The 15,070-nt window shown below is 35.0% G+C and overlaps 1 protein-coding gene across 2 annotated transcripts in view; it reads left to right on the top strand.

Annotated features, from left to right (window-relative positions):
• Positions 1 to 15,070, top strand: part of LOC139140107 (serine/threonine-protein kinase Nek10-like) — a 46,464-nt gene that overhangs the window by 5,232 nt on the left and 26,162 nt on the right. For both annotated transcript variants that reach the window (XM_070709134.1, XM_070709135.1), the window contains exons 3-10: positions 6,775 to 6,835; positions 8,188 to 8,315; positions 8,726 to 8,786; positions 10,153 to 10,190; positions 10,792 to 10,876; positions 11,604 to 11,645; positions 13,698 to 13,776; positions 14,278 to 14,345. In XM_070709134.1, coding sequence (XP_070565235.1) covers positions 6,775 to 6,835; positions 8,188 to 8,315; positions 8,726 to 8,786; positions 10,153 to 10,190; positions 10,792 to 10,876; positions 11,604 to 11,645; positions 13,698 to 13,776; positions 14,278 to 14,345 — 562 coding nt within the window. The remainder of the gene's footprint in view (positions 1 to 6,774; positions 6,836 to 8,187; positions 8,316 to 8,725; positions 8,787 to 10,152; positions 10,191 to 10,791; positions 10,877 to 11,603; positions 11,646 to 13,697; positions 13,777 to 14,277; positions 14,346 to 15,070) is intronic.

The raw sequence follows: 15,070 nt of genomic DNA, 5'->3' as shown, positions 1-15,070 counted from the left end.
AGAGAGTATAAAATTACAAGTGAGTGAATTCCATGCTGTTTTTTCGTCTATGTTGCATGGTATTGTGTAAAGCAAGTTGAAAATCACTTTTGAATTCTGAACTTATGGTTGATGAATATACATATTCCATTTTTGCTAGCCAAGTGGTGCGATGTTTATTCAGGAGGGACCCTCCCTCAAAACGTCACAGGGACACTGTACCATGTCAACGTAGCCACGCTGTGTTGATCAGATGATCTACTTATTCATGTTATTCCTGAAAAAATAAAGAAGTGATGTATTTTCGTAGGATTAAAATCTGTTGCCAACCCAATCCGTCACTTCCATAATCTAGTTCAGACCTTCTATACATTTGCATTTAATGGCTGTTAGTTGTAATTTTCAAGTCACAACCGTTCAAACCTGATTTTAAGGTTTTAGAGGTCCAAGTTCCCCTCCAAGTTAATCCATGGGTGAGTATTCATACCATAGGTAGATATGCTATCAGAAGATAGGCCTTATTACACTGTATGGTATTTGTACAAAGACTCAGAATTAACGTTTTTGCCGTGAAAGCATAAATACCGGTCAATCCCCTGTGCATAGCAACCCAGTAAGTGAGTAACCAATGCGATAAGGATTTCATCAGTCAAAACCCAAAGAAAATACTACATACATACAACAAGAATTGTAGAGTCTTATTGCGTGTTTTGCTCCTCATATTAAAATCTTATTATATATGATGAAAGTGACATGTCAGAAAGGGACACAGTGCCATCGAAATAAACATATGTTTCACATTATTGTGCAAGCTGTTGGCACTGGTTTAAAGATACGCCTATCTGTATGGGAGAGTGTAGAGTTACAATACACGACCATTTCATTCATGTAGTAACAAGATTTGGTTTGGTGGCAAACAATTACACCCAAGGTCTGTATTTTGCAGGAATGCAAACAGGCTGTACAACTTGCAACAATGAATCATTATAGAATTTCTTATTCCAACCATACTCGCCTGACCTAAATCGCCCTCATCAGTGCACCACCCTTGTGAATTTTCCCATTGTTAAATTATTAAGGCTGTTCTCCAGGTGGGCTTCCTTTGTTAGTTCAGTGTGAAAAACACCAATGGCATGTTATTTTTATGTCATAAATTGATTCTGAAATAAAAACTGCCAAAAAACAGGTGTTTTTTCTTGCTTGAACTGTTCCATTCTCATAGCCCAGCTGTAAGATATTGAATGGAGGAAATGATACTATCAAACTGACGGTCAACAGGAAAGCATTTAAGAAGTCAAGGTGAAATGGATTTCAAAACTGTCAGTGGCCTGATTACTAAGCAGTTTATTTAAACATGTTAAGAAATTCATGGAAAAATTTTAATTACTCAAAGTCTGTCAGGAAATGTGTAGTTAAGTCAGCAATTGTTGCATTCAATGTACACTGAACAAAAAAAGGGGTTTGGTCACCCCTGTACAATGCGCAAGCAATTTCACTCCTTTTTCAGTCGTCAAGGTGATACAAGAAACCTTGTACTAGTTACTGGGCAGTACTCACTTTTTATGGGACTGAATTTTTTTATTTCAGTTTTTCTTGAAATATGTGCATGCCAGTGGCACCACACACAAGCAACGTTTTTTTTAGCAAACATCATGCAGTTATAAGTAAAAAAAATTAAACATTTTCAAAATGTATCGTAAGATTCACATTTACAAAGGACAAATTATGACAGTTCATATTGAAGAGCAGCCAACTCAAATGCTTTCACTAAACTACAAAGAGAATGCAGTATATTTTATACATTAATAAAAAAATTAATTCACATCTTCAATAATTAAGCTAATATTGAAGCTGTACATGTAGGTAAAGTAATTTTAGTTCCGTCTGTATGCCAAAACCTCTTGGAATGATTTTTATATAATCTTGATTTTGAAAAAACAATTACTTTAAACATCACCATCGATGATTATGTATTAGGTTTATAATTTTATACATCATTATAATATGAGAAGTCAAGGAAAATAACATCTTTCAAATGATTTCCTTGTTCAAGCAAAAATATTAAAAATGGAAATAAACAGCTTTCAGTTATTGGTTTTCTATAAAAAATGTGTATTTGATGTACTCTGGGAGTTGCTTAAATTACAGACACTTTTCAGAATGAAATTACTGAAGAACTATTCAAAAAGTTTTCTAATATGCATTATAGCTTCTGTTTTTATGATTCACACCCATTTACTGGTAGAAACTGTCATTCTATTACTAGCATGGAATATTGACATTTTTTCTTCAAAGAACGCTATTTTTTGTGACAGCTTCAAGTAAAATGTGAGAAAGAAGTAAATTTCCTTGGTTTCAAGAGATACAAAAACATTAAGTCAATAATTTTATTGACCAAGTGTGTGAGTCTCATTTGATTAAATTATACCATGATCTTTTCACATCAATCCCTTTCAACGTATGAACCTTGAATTTTGTGTTGTGAACTCTTGTAGTATCTCTGGCTTTGTAAAATGTCACATATTCAGTTTGTAATCCCATTTAAAATTCTTAGACCTGAATGCACGTGTACATTTACATTTCAAAGGGTAAAATTCCAACACCCGTGTTGCCTGGCATACACAATAATAATAGTCATGTGGCTCATTCAAGGGACATTCCCGTGTATATAAGCGCTGAATGTAGTGAGCAAGCATTGAAGCTCCATTATGTATTTTACGGAGTTTTTGCTCTGTTTGTGAAACAGAGTTGATATTCAGGCTCTCAAAATCACATCAACCTGTCAGCACACAGTGTGTTAACATACATACACAGCGTGTATGTATGTTATAAAGTGTTTGATGTTATTTTTGAGAACTAAGTTTTAATCTTGAGTAATAATTTAATGCAGTGACATAGCATACCGGTATTTTACACAATGTGTATGTATGATTGCAAGGTTGATATACTTTGCATGTCAACATACTCGGGAGAAGAAGAAAACAGAGATTTTTCATTCAGAACAATAATGGTGGGAAAAAATAGGCACCATTCACAAAGTGGTACTGAAGGGAATGCTGCCATGGGCCGCTGTGCTTTGTCTATGGCAGATATGACGCCATCAGTTTGTGGCGATACCACTTCTTCCCAAGTGTTACTGAAAAAAACATTATCAAGCGTTACAGCTGTTAAATTTTTGATTTTCACTGGCATTCGATTTCTTTAATTTTATGCATTGTGCTCTCTTGAAGTGGCTGTGGATTTGAATTTCCGGGTGAAATAATGAAAATTTTTGTAATTTTACATTTCCAATGGTCTGTACAATTTGACAGATTTCACTGTTGATGATTAGAGTAATAGTGTGATAATTGTTCTAAGATGAACATAGATTTTTAGATTAAACAAAAATTAAAATTTAAAAAAAAATTCATATGACATGAAATTCCAAATTATCAATAGAGATATGAACAACACTAACTCATTAGAACTTGCAGATTTACTCATATTCTTACATTGATAATTATTTTAAACCAAAAAAACTCTTTGAATTGTGACTCTGATTTTATCAGAGCATTTGCCATTAATTATAAACTACTGATCTTGTATATGTGAAAAATTTTTGTCAAAGCTTTATGTTTGTGGAAAACTTAAAAAATATTAAAATAGTTAACATGAGTTCATCTTAAAGTTTATACCTTGAAGTGAAACAATATTGAAAACTGTTGATTAATCAGAAAAATAACATGCATATAGGATACACGCCAGTTTAACAATTTGAAACATATACTCTCTCCCGTACAGGATAAGCTACACAATAATTTTTTGCTCTACAGTTCCAAGGTATCGTTTGCCTCCAAGTCTTTGAACTTTTATTCATCTCAAGTAACACATGCATGTGTTTGTGCACTGTGAGAAGGGTATTGTGAAGTGGGTATAGCACTCAGAGGGTTGCCAGTGAGTACTCAAGTCTAACGCAGAGTGTCTTGTACACACACTTGAGGGACAGCTATTGATAACACTGTCACTGTATGATTATCATATGTCCATAAGACTGGCAAGGTCTTCAAGGGCCCTGTTTGCCTTTGGGATTCAGTTTCTCACCAGCGGGTCAACACACACACAGCCTTGGAGGTGGAAATGAAATGGCCACGTTGTGTAAGATTAACAAATTTACACCCACACTTGAGTTGTTTTCTTTGACCTGTCGGGGCAGCACCCTGTGTTTGAAATTGAACCTGAACATGAGTTTGCCATAAGCCAGTTTATTTAGCTTGCCTGTATGAAGGTCATGCGTGTGTCAGCAACTTATTTGCAGTGATTAAATTGCCCTGTTGAATTTATTGGCTTTCATTAGACATTAACTAGAAAACCCAATATTTATACTGTAATTTTCCCATAGTCACTTTGAACGGCCTGAAGAAAATACTTTTTGGTAACATAATTCAAACCGTGACCCTTTGACTATTAGAATCAACAAGTTCAAACTGGAATTTCTTGTCTTTGGAACACGATATCCACCCTCCCCCTCATCTGCCCACTGAAATATTTTGTGTGTTTGTCTGTCTGAAGGCCAAAGTAAACACTTTCACAATATTATTTGCATTCTAATGAATCTTTTCTTTATTATACTAATACTTACCTCCAAGGAAAAAAGAAACGGTGTGCCATAGAGAATTCCAAAATGCCTTAGTTTTGTTAATCAGCAAGTCAGTAAGCAAGATACAATTTAACCTATATATATATATATATATATATATATATATATATATATATATATATATATATATATATATAATATATTCTGCAGTTTTCTATCTGAAGATTGCAGGATGCATGAAACTTAAGTAACATATGTTACTGTACCGGTACTTGTCACTTGAAGTTGAAGTAATTTATGCTGTTATTTATAAAGCTCTGAACTCCAATCGTAACTATTGTGTGTACAATACATGTACACTGGCAGAGTTCTTTGTTATCAACGTTTGTCAGTCAAACAGCTTTCACATTTTTCACAGAGCCAGCAATCAGAAATCAGAAAGCTTATATTTCATCTGCTCAGAAAGAAGTTTGAAGAATACGTCATACAGGGTTCTCTGCATGGCTGTTAGTGATTCAGGTTTCTGCATCTACAATATCTGTGGAACCTATAACTAGCGTGATCAGCGTATCTATGAAGTGAAATCATCATTGCTGATTACTCACGGCTGAGCATGCTCATTTGGCATTGATTATTTCCTGTTGAAGGAAGGTAGATGTAGGTTTTCCCCATGAGATGGCACAATTTATTACCCAGAATAAAGGTGTGTCTTTGAGGAAATGGTGGATATGCTCATTAGTTCAAAGTAACAAATCTCAATATCTTGATATTCTGATTGTAACTTTCAAGGTTGATTCTGGACATCCTGATTAGCAAACAGGATTAGTCCATTAGATTTTTCCCGGATACAGGTAAAGCAAGTTTTTGTGTTGAGACCAAGTATGTTGATTGATTCATCCGTTTAAAGAAAAGGTTCTTTGTATTCTGAACAGGACCTATCCCTTCGAAAAAGATCTATGCAAAGTGTAATGAAATTACATGTAAGTGTTAACTAATAAGAAACTCTTAAGCAATATCGATTGATCTCTACCAGGAGGACACACCTGTAGTGTTGGTATGTGACAAAGGCCCTTTAACCTTCCACAGCTGTACAATAGAGAATTCAATTAAAGTTTTAGCTTTTGGAGCACGGCGGCAAACTATTAAAGTGAGGGATGTCTGACGGCAGTTAATGTCTGTTCCCACATGCTGAACGCACCAACAGGGACCTGAAGTTGAAGCACAATAACTTTTGGTTTTTTGTTGCCTGCAAACAATTTTGTGGTCTCCCGTGCTCCATTTGACAACTTCTAGTAGTTATATTCGGACTAATTCTTTGTTGAACACTGAACACTAAAAACACTGCTTTTAAAATACTAGTTTGAGAGGAAGCTGATCAGCAATACCTGCAACACTGCGGTGTATTGATTGAAATGTTTGCTGAGGCCATCCGACCACAATGGCCTTTGTACCTAAGCAAGTTGAATGGATTTCCGTGAGGGTTTTAAAGTCTCAGCCTTTGTTATGTTTTTTTTCATTGAGGTTTACATGGGATTCATTCAGAAATGGATATTTGGTATTTATGGATTGTGTAATCAACAATTGGGTGTAAATTTTAATGGCAGTGTTGATCATGAGCTGCAGTGTTTACAGGTATGATGGCGATGGTTGGCCAGTCCAGTTGACAGGTGAACTGCAAGTACCATACACTTGTCAGTGTACACAGTATGTGTGACAATAACATAGCCATGTGATTGAGTTGGTAATATAGCATCTACTCAAATTCAAAAGGTTGGCTTCACGTCTGAAGCAACACGGATACCTCTGCAGACTATTAATCCAAAAGGCAGTACATTGTCAAAATTACGCAAAGTGCAACCACAAGAGCCCAGATTAAGGAAGGCGTTAAGTCTCTGAGAACTATGTATAGATCAGTTGCTTGATCGCTGTTTCTTCACAATTTGTCTCTTTTAATTTTCCCTCTTGAATGACCTTGTCTCTCCTCCCAACTCTCCCTTTTTGCTGATCTTTTCTGTCTTTCTTCATCCCAACAATGATTCTACACCGGTTTATCTACCCGCTTTCACAACACTTTCTTTCACTGGTCAGGTTCACACTTCACAGAGCAATTTGTCAATTGATTTCTGTGTTGCCTCTTCCATTTGTTTCAGTTTTTTCTGACAATCCCTGCAATGTGTAAAGCTGTCACTAATTCCCTTGTGACTTCTGATCCTTTTCAGAGATATCCAGGAACTAAGCCGACTACTGGAACTTCTCCACACACCAGCCAGTAAACAACAGGTAAAAAATATATGTTTATCCATTTACTGTTTACGACCTATAACAGTCTAATCTCGTCTGCAATTATAAGGTAGAACTTGTTTCAAAACTGAAAGATGTAAACTATCGCTGAAACTCTTGTCAAGGAAACTCAAAAACTATTCTCTTTCAAAATCCAAAAGAAAAATCTGGGGCACTTGCAAATTTTTGTACTAGAAAAACAAATTATTTTTACCGTCGAATTTTTGAACTTCAAAATGGCCACTACCCTAATAGATTAACTCTTAGGGCAACTCTTAGGGCAAAAATAAAATTTTGTATTGTCACAAAAATACGATATGGAAAACCTCATTTGCACCACAGGCTCCAAAATGAATCAGCATGACCAGCATATAGTGTACCAGTAAAAATAGTTTAGAAAATTGAGTCTGAATGTCTGTACCCAAGGCCTTCTCTACATGTAATTCACTCTTCCTTTGGTAGCAACATGTAATATGGCATCAGGTATCTGCTGCACTTTCACAGCAATGTTGATCTACAATGTACTTGCATGCAAATTTAAATGTCTTTACAGCTTCATCAGCTGTGTGATATTTAATGGAGTTCCAAGTAATTTTTAGAATTTGTAAAATATAGTTTCTTGTTCCACTTCACAATCATGTGGAAAAGCTGAAGTGTTCAACTCATGTGACTTTATATTTGTAATGGCCAATGCTGTTGTGGATAACAGAATTTTAGTCCAAATTGGAGTTTGTTTGTCAATAACAGCATGACATGTTATACGCAATACAATACACATACATACATACTTGAACATGGGTCTAAAGATAAGGAAATTTTCTTCTTTTCTAAAACAAAACCACTGAAAATGTTATAAAAATAATCTGTTGTCCTTTATAAGTAAACACATGTTGGACTGTTTCTGTTCAAAAATGTCGACAATTGACACCGGACACTCACATATAATATGTACATCAAGGAGATTTCCTCTTAAACTCTCAAATTTCTCAGTCATCATTAACATACAACTCATGAATTTGATGAATGCATTTCTGCATGATCTAATTAAAACAGAAGACATGAACCAGAAAATCCGGGTTGAATTCTTTGTATGTCTTCACAAAAGAAAAGATGGCTTAGCAGTTCTTTAAGCTGGTGTTATTTTTAGATTTCAATGTCCGTGTATACACACAAACCACTTATCTTTAGGGCTGTTTCCTGCTACCTCAGTTTTTCCCAGTTTACTGCTCACTCTCCCTCCGCCCCACCCTCCCCTCAGATCTTTTCAGACATCTATTTTCAAGATGGGATATTAAAATTGAGAGGGTGTATCACAACAGCTGACATTCATTCATGTTTGTTCTTATTTTCAGTTGCCGTCCATAGAAATTGATACCTCTAACAACAATGAAATAAACAGCAAAACAATACAATGTTTACCAATACCAGCTGGTACATTTCAGAATCAAAGCACAGAGGCACTAGCATTAGAGCATTTAAGGTGAGTAACTGACACATAGAATACTTCACATGTATATTTCCATTCTCTTCCCAAGTCTCATTTGCATAATCGACTTCTAACATTGATTACAATATTATCATAGCTAGCTGGATCCACAGAAATATCTCAATAAAATGTCTCTTAGAAAAGACACCTTTTGCACATATAGAGAGAGATGAAATTTAAAAAGAATTTCTTTATCAAGATTTATTTATGGGAAATGTTCTTTTCAAATTCTTTCAGGACCTTGATATTAAAATGGTTTTATTTTGATGATATCAAATCATATTTACAATTCAAATCTTACAAAAAACAAAATGGTACTAAACTCTTATTTTTACATTTTTTTACGATTTTGATAAGTGTGTGATTATAATTCACATGCATCTATGTCTGTCATTATTTTTCAGTTTAAAATATCAGTCAGAAAGAAATTTTAGTGCACACCCGCTTCATAAGAACTTCAGTCTGGTAAGTACACATTTTTATGCTGATTTTCTGAATGTCCTGTGGCAATTTGCTTTATGTCTGGTGGAGTTGAAAGAAAGAAATGCGCCCTTACCAAAATTACAAATAACAGTTTGGTGTACTTGAGGTCTATGTTAAGTGTTAGACTAAGCATAAGTATGTCAAAGCTCTCAAGTACTGTACGTACATAGGTGAAGTTTTATCAAACTTATGTTTTAAGGTAGTATGTGCCTTGAAAGTAAAAGACTTAAACTTTCACTCAAATTTTCCTCAAGGAATCTTTCAACAATTAACTCTCATAATGAAGAATAAAATCGGGGGTCACTGTTCAAATTTTAGTACCAGAGAAACAAAGTCCCCACGATTTACCGATATTGAAATTCAAAATGGCCGCCATCACTGTGTTAATTCAATGGAGAAAAATTTTATTTCAAAAAACTAAGAAGGTGAAAGTGTTTCTTACTCCAAGGGCTTCAAAATGAAGCCCCACAAGTGGTAGATCAGAAAAGAATTGAAAAAATTTGAGAGTCCAAATATCTGTCCCCAAGACACATTCTACCTGAACTTTGTAAAAACTTTGATGTTACTAAGCTGGACACAAAGAGAAAAGAAATCAAGTGTAGCACAAAAGATTTCATGCAACTCCATCTCAATACGTCTCCCAGTTTCGGTACATCAGAGGTGTATTTCTGTTTGTTTTGCATCGTGTTTCAATTTTGTCTGGCAACTGTGACTCCATCATACAATGAAGTGGTTATTTTACAAGTAGTTTCTTGAAATACCATGGCTGTGTGACTTGAATACCCACCGCAAGACGAAAAACACTCGAGAAGTACTTGTTTAGGATTTATGATTGGGCGATAGACTTTAAGTGACTGTCAGTATTTTTTTGCCTCTCAATAAACAAGGATGAGCATTTGAATAGGGCTAGACAGAGAACAAAAACATCAAGGGGTTGTCAATGGTGACAGACAAGGGTGTTCAGAAAAAAGTGTGACGTCATGAGAGCAGATGCTATGATGAACTGAGGAGAAATGAATGCAGAAACGTTTCAAATGCTAAACCCATCGTAGATAAATGTACATAGGAAAATTTGCAAAATATATTTGTTAGAGATAAACTGAAAAGAGGTAAATAAAACGTAAAGACTTACAGATGCAGGATGCTGAATAAAGACTTGAATGCTTATGATGAACTTAAATGATGAGAAAAAGTTACAAAATAATTTGTATTTTGGATATCTTTTATATGCTCAAGGTGGCTCACTATCCTTGTAGGAATTTTGCCCCTCCATTCCAAAATAGTGTGTGGGTTTATATTTGTTTCTATATGTCTGATTTTATGTCTTTTCTTCTTTGAATCTACCTAGATATTTTCAGCATTGGTTCAAAACAGATTATGTAATAAGTAAGTACTTCACTTTTATAGTTTCACAAGTACCGGGAATAGACAGCATTTTCAAAGAGAGTAAAGATATCTGTTGACTGGCTTATGCCAAACAGAATTATTTGTGTCATTCGTGGCATTATGGCTGATCACTTTTCAGTCTGACTGACTTTTGCATGAAATTCAAGGTCCAGGTCATATACCTTATTTATGAGGCAAACTTAAAAAAAACATTATTATGGACTTTACCAAAATAACCATCATTGTCTAGCTTGGCCATCGATGCTTGAAAGAAGTATTTGTTGATTTCTTGGCCACTTAAAATGTTTTCTGATACCACAATCTTTCTTCATGACTATTGTTCAAAAAAAAAAAATTCTGTGAATAAAAAAAATGAACTCCATGCTTTCTTGCTAAAAAGTTATCAGTCAAAAAGAGATTGACCATATTATCAACCATACAGTGTTTGACACAATTAGCATCAGTCATGTCTTAAAATTTGTGTGCAATATTTTCATGATTCCCAGCGCAAGATGGTCGGAGTCGGCACATAGTAGGTATGATTAGCAAGAGTCTCTGCCAGTACATCTAATTGGCAATTTATCCTGTTTCTTTTCCGTAGTGAGTGGGCTGACCGAGCTCCCCCAGAGAATATATTAAGAGTTCTAATTTGTCTACGGATGTTTATGAGAGATTCAGCCTATCAGGTATGTATTAAAATGACATGTCTCCAAATCTGTTCAGTCAGCTTGAAAAAAATGTGTGAAATAGTCATTCTCGTTTCTTTTGCTAATTTTCTCCAAATATGAAATACATGATGATGATGAAATGCATTAGATGTTGATATATATGGTTTATAACCCTTTGAATGCTGTAATTTTTTCTCGCCCAAATTGCAGTGCAACATTTTACTAATTTTTATGAATTTTTCTGTAATTTTTTTTGATAGTTTTGGATCAAATGGACATCACATTTCGTTTGCTACTGTTTTTCACCAAAATTTTGGCAAAAATCTGAAAAAAATTGACTGGGGCACATTTTATAAAGATGACAAAAATTGACTTTGCCGTTCAAAGGGTTAATAGACATGACAGTACACATACTTATAATAATACTACATGCACTCTGCTAGCTGCAATAGCACTGATTGCAATGACGTCACTTTTCTTGCATTAATATGCAAAAAATAAATATTTGTCCGCATTTTCCACAAGAATGATGAAAATAAAACCTGCTAGTGTTACAATGTATACCGAAAGTCACACTTATTCCTATGAATTTATGGCTCAGACTACAAGCTGCAACAACAGCCGTGCATGCAACAACAAAATTCAATTTCAGGCAGCGGTGTCTGATGTCGTTTGCCATCAGTGCTATTAAAGATTATGTAAAATGTCAAACAATTAATATACCTCGATCTATTTTAAATTTCAGAAAACATTTTTTGATTTAGGGGGTGTGAAAGTACTTGCTGAGGTGAGTTGTTGTTCAGTTGTTCGTTACCATGTTAGACATAACGACAAATATAAAAAAAATCTTGTATCCAAAACTTCAACTGAAAGGGCCCGGCCCGTAGAGTCATAACTTGTGATGATTATATCTCTCTTTCTGGTTTTAATGTCAACTACTAGTATTTTCTTGTTCTACTCCCCAAATCATGTTGACATACTCAGCGTTTAGCTTGTCAACTCAGCCTGTACATGTGTACCCTGCATTGTGACAGTTGATAAGTGAATTCTGGTCATGACTAGAATACAAATGTAAATAATAAGAGTGCATTATACATGCATAGATGCTGTGTTGATAAGGTTAATAGGCATTTCAACATGCTTTAAAACAAAACTAGTGAAAACAACTATCAAAAGTCATAGCTACTGGCCCTTGAATGGAATATCCCATCTACACCAGATTAAAGCAAAGGATTTTTGTTGGGAGCATTGAGTGTCAACCTTGACCCCAAGCAATCAGTTCAGCAATACCAAATCAGAAAATTCAATATGATCAGAAAATTCAATATGATGTCTTTATAAATCACTTCCATATGTTCCAGTCATCAAACTGATGTACTATTTGAAGTAGTATTGAATGACAGAAACCATATGCATTCAAGGACTGACATGTATCTACTATGCACGCAGGGCAAGTAATCTAAGTCAATTTGCGCGTTGTGATTTTTATCTGGACATATTTTTATCCTCAACTACTTTTTGATGAAATTTATGACTGAACTAATCATGGACAACCTTCCTTAATTTGTAAGCAAGCAAGTAAAATTGATAATGGTATTTGATCAAAAAATTACAGACTGTAGCTTGAAGTGAGTCATAATCTAGCTGTGCTTTGTCTGGTTTGGTTTTGTGGCGTCCCAAAAACATGTGTACACTCTTTGTGCAGTGTAGGACATTGATACATGACGGTACAAAAGATTAGGTCATCCAAGAGACAAGTGAGGCACCCACCCATCTGCTAGCCTTTCAGAACAGCCAGTAGAATTTATGATTTTCTGGGTCACTGGATGAACAGTTATGACCTATAGTGACCTTTTAAATTCCACCAGCTGAAACCTAGATTTAAGTTCTGCATTGTATGTACCCCAAATTTCTGCAAGTGATGAATGGCATGTCGTGGCCCATTTGACCCCCATTTTCATATGCAGAGGTCCAACTTAGCCATTTTCAAAAATGAGACTGGACCAAACCATGGTATTTAAAGGGTCAAAGCCACCTGTCTTTGTCAGTGCAAAAGTACAGTTTTGGCACAGAATGCAATAAGGCTGTATCAAGGTTTTGTAATAGATGATCGAGTTGCCTGTAACATTTAAATTTCCCTGGAAATATCAATATTATCATTTGAAAGTTGCAATTTAGACAATAACTATATATCCAAGATATTTATTATTGGTATTTCTGTAGATCAGAAGCATAATTTCTCTTCATGTCTGGCATTTTCAGAAAATAGTAAACACTAGATTATTTTCATCTTGACAACCTTTTCTGTTCAGTTCAATTGACAAAACGCCTCCATTTTGGTTTTATTGGATTTTCAAGGTTTGTTGCACGATTTGCAATAAGTGTAATTAAATGGTTTCCTTGCACAAGTGCATCTGTGTAAAGAAATAGAATAAAATAACCAAAAATAGTGTGTAACCATTTTAGATTTACACAATAATTGTTGATAAGCAGACACGGAAGAGTAGATAAGATGATGGGTTTTTTTCTAATTCAGAATTCAGTAGACCTACCAACTAATATAGAAACCCATGACACGTAATATGCTCACAAACTGTAGAGTGATCCGTGGCACGACACACGAAGGTTACCAATTCAATTATCGCCATAGAAATTTTTGCCTGCAGCCACGCAGGTGGTAGCTAGAGATAATTACGACTGACAACTTGTTTATCTTCCTCTCAATGTACCTGAGAGATGTATTACACTTGGCTGGATAAATTTAACATAAACCCTGCGTCATTCCGTCTGAATAATTTTCCCCTTTTGTTGTATTTTTCCTCCTACCCATATTGTTCAGCGTCTACAAACTGCCACGGAGACATATTTACATTATGGTGAACAGCCTTTTATTATGGACATATTAAAAGAAATGACTAGTAAGTTATGATAAACATTTAATTTGTCAGTGACAAAATATCCATGCTTTTCATTACCGGTAGTACTGCACAGAAGAAAACACTGTGTGTTTATTTTGGTGTTAATAATTAGGCTTTTTATTGCTGATGTATGTGACAGCATCAGCCTGCTCAGTGAAGCACACAGGTTGAAATAAATCATGATGTGTCATGACTAAAACCAAACTCATAATTGTAATGAATTTATGTCACTAATTTGGTTTAGATGATCTATTTGCTGCCAATGTAATGCTAATTGTGAAAAATTTACTGACTAAAAAAAAAATAATTCTTAATATGATGGTTTCAAACTAGAAATTGTAATTGAGGTCATATTTCAATTTCGTTTCGAATCTGTAAAATATTTAATCATTGGTGAGTGGCAGTACCAGTGTATTGTGGGATAATATGAGTGACCTCTGCTGTTTTGAATGTGATCTTTTGATGCAACATTGCAATTTATTATGTTTTTTCAATTCACAGATATATTTCAGAAGCTATCTGCGTTGGTTTCCCAGCGACAGTGGCTGGTCGCATGTGGAGCTCATAAGGTTGGTTACCTCGCCTGACAAAACATCAAATACTTTCTTCAGATGCCCTTTTAAAAGAAGACATAAAATATAATGTTTTGTTTTCTGTTTTAGAATGCTTTAGGGAGCATTTTTTAGTCAGCACATCCGTGGGAAAGAAAAAAGTCGTCAAAATATTTTCAGGTAGCTGTGATCAGTAAAGCGTGGTTGAAATATTCGCTACAGTATGGCAGTATTACAGCATCTGAGCAAGCGTTCTGAAACTTTCATTGTCAGTAGTACACACAGTAAGATACATTGTTACAGATCCCAAGGATCCATGTCGCGAATGCCCCTTTGATTTGCCTTGAATGAAATTTCCATGATTAATTAAGTGTGACCAAACCTAATAGTAGTACTGTGTCGTATTTTTCAGCTCAGTTAACATTCTTCTGCAAATTGCTCAACCACTGCAATACAAAACAGGTTTACTCAACAAAGAGGCATTTGTTCTGTGAAAAAACCTTCTCCAAGCTTTGTCCGTTTGAATCCATGGCTTCAGAAAAGCAGGAGTCATCTCCAATTTAATTTCCCTATAAAATGGCCATTAAGGAAATCAAATCCCAATACCATGTGAAGCTGATGTTATCCTGGATCAAGTGAATATTCCCAAGACTGAGATTATTGTGGTTAGGAAAAAAGAGTTAGACACTAGTCGCAAAATGAGTAAAAATTAAAAATGGAAATGGACAAGTCTCGAGGAGATG

This window comes from Ptychodera flava, chromosome 9 (genome assembly GCF_041260155.1).
Source record: "Ptychodera flava strain L36383 chromosome 9, AS_Pfla_20210202, whole genome shotgun sequence".
NCBI lineage: Eukaryota > Metazoa > Hemichordata > Enteropneusta > Ptychoderidae > Ptychodera > Ptychodera flava.
The sequence above is the reverse complement of the archived record's forward strand: the minus strand, read 5'-3'. Positions and strand labels throughout refer to the sequence as shown.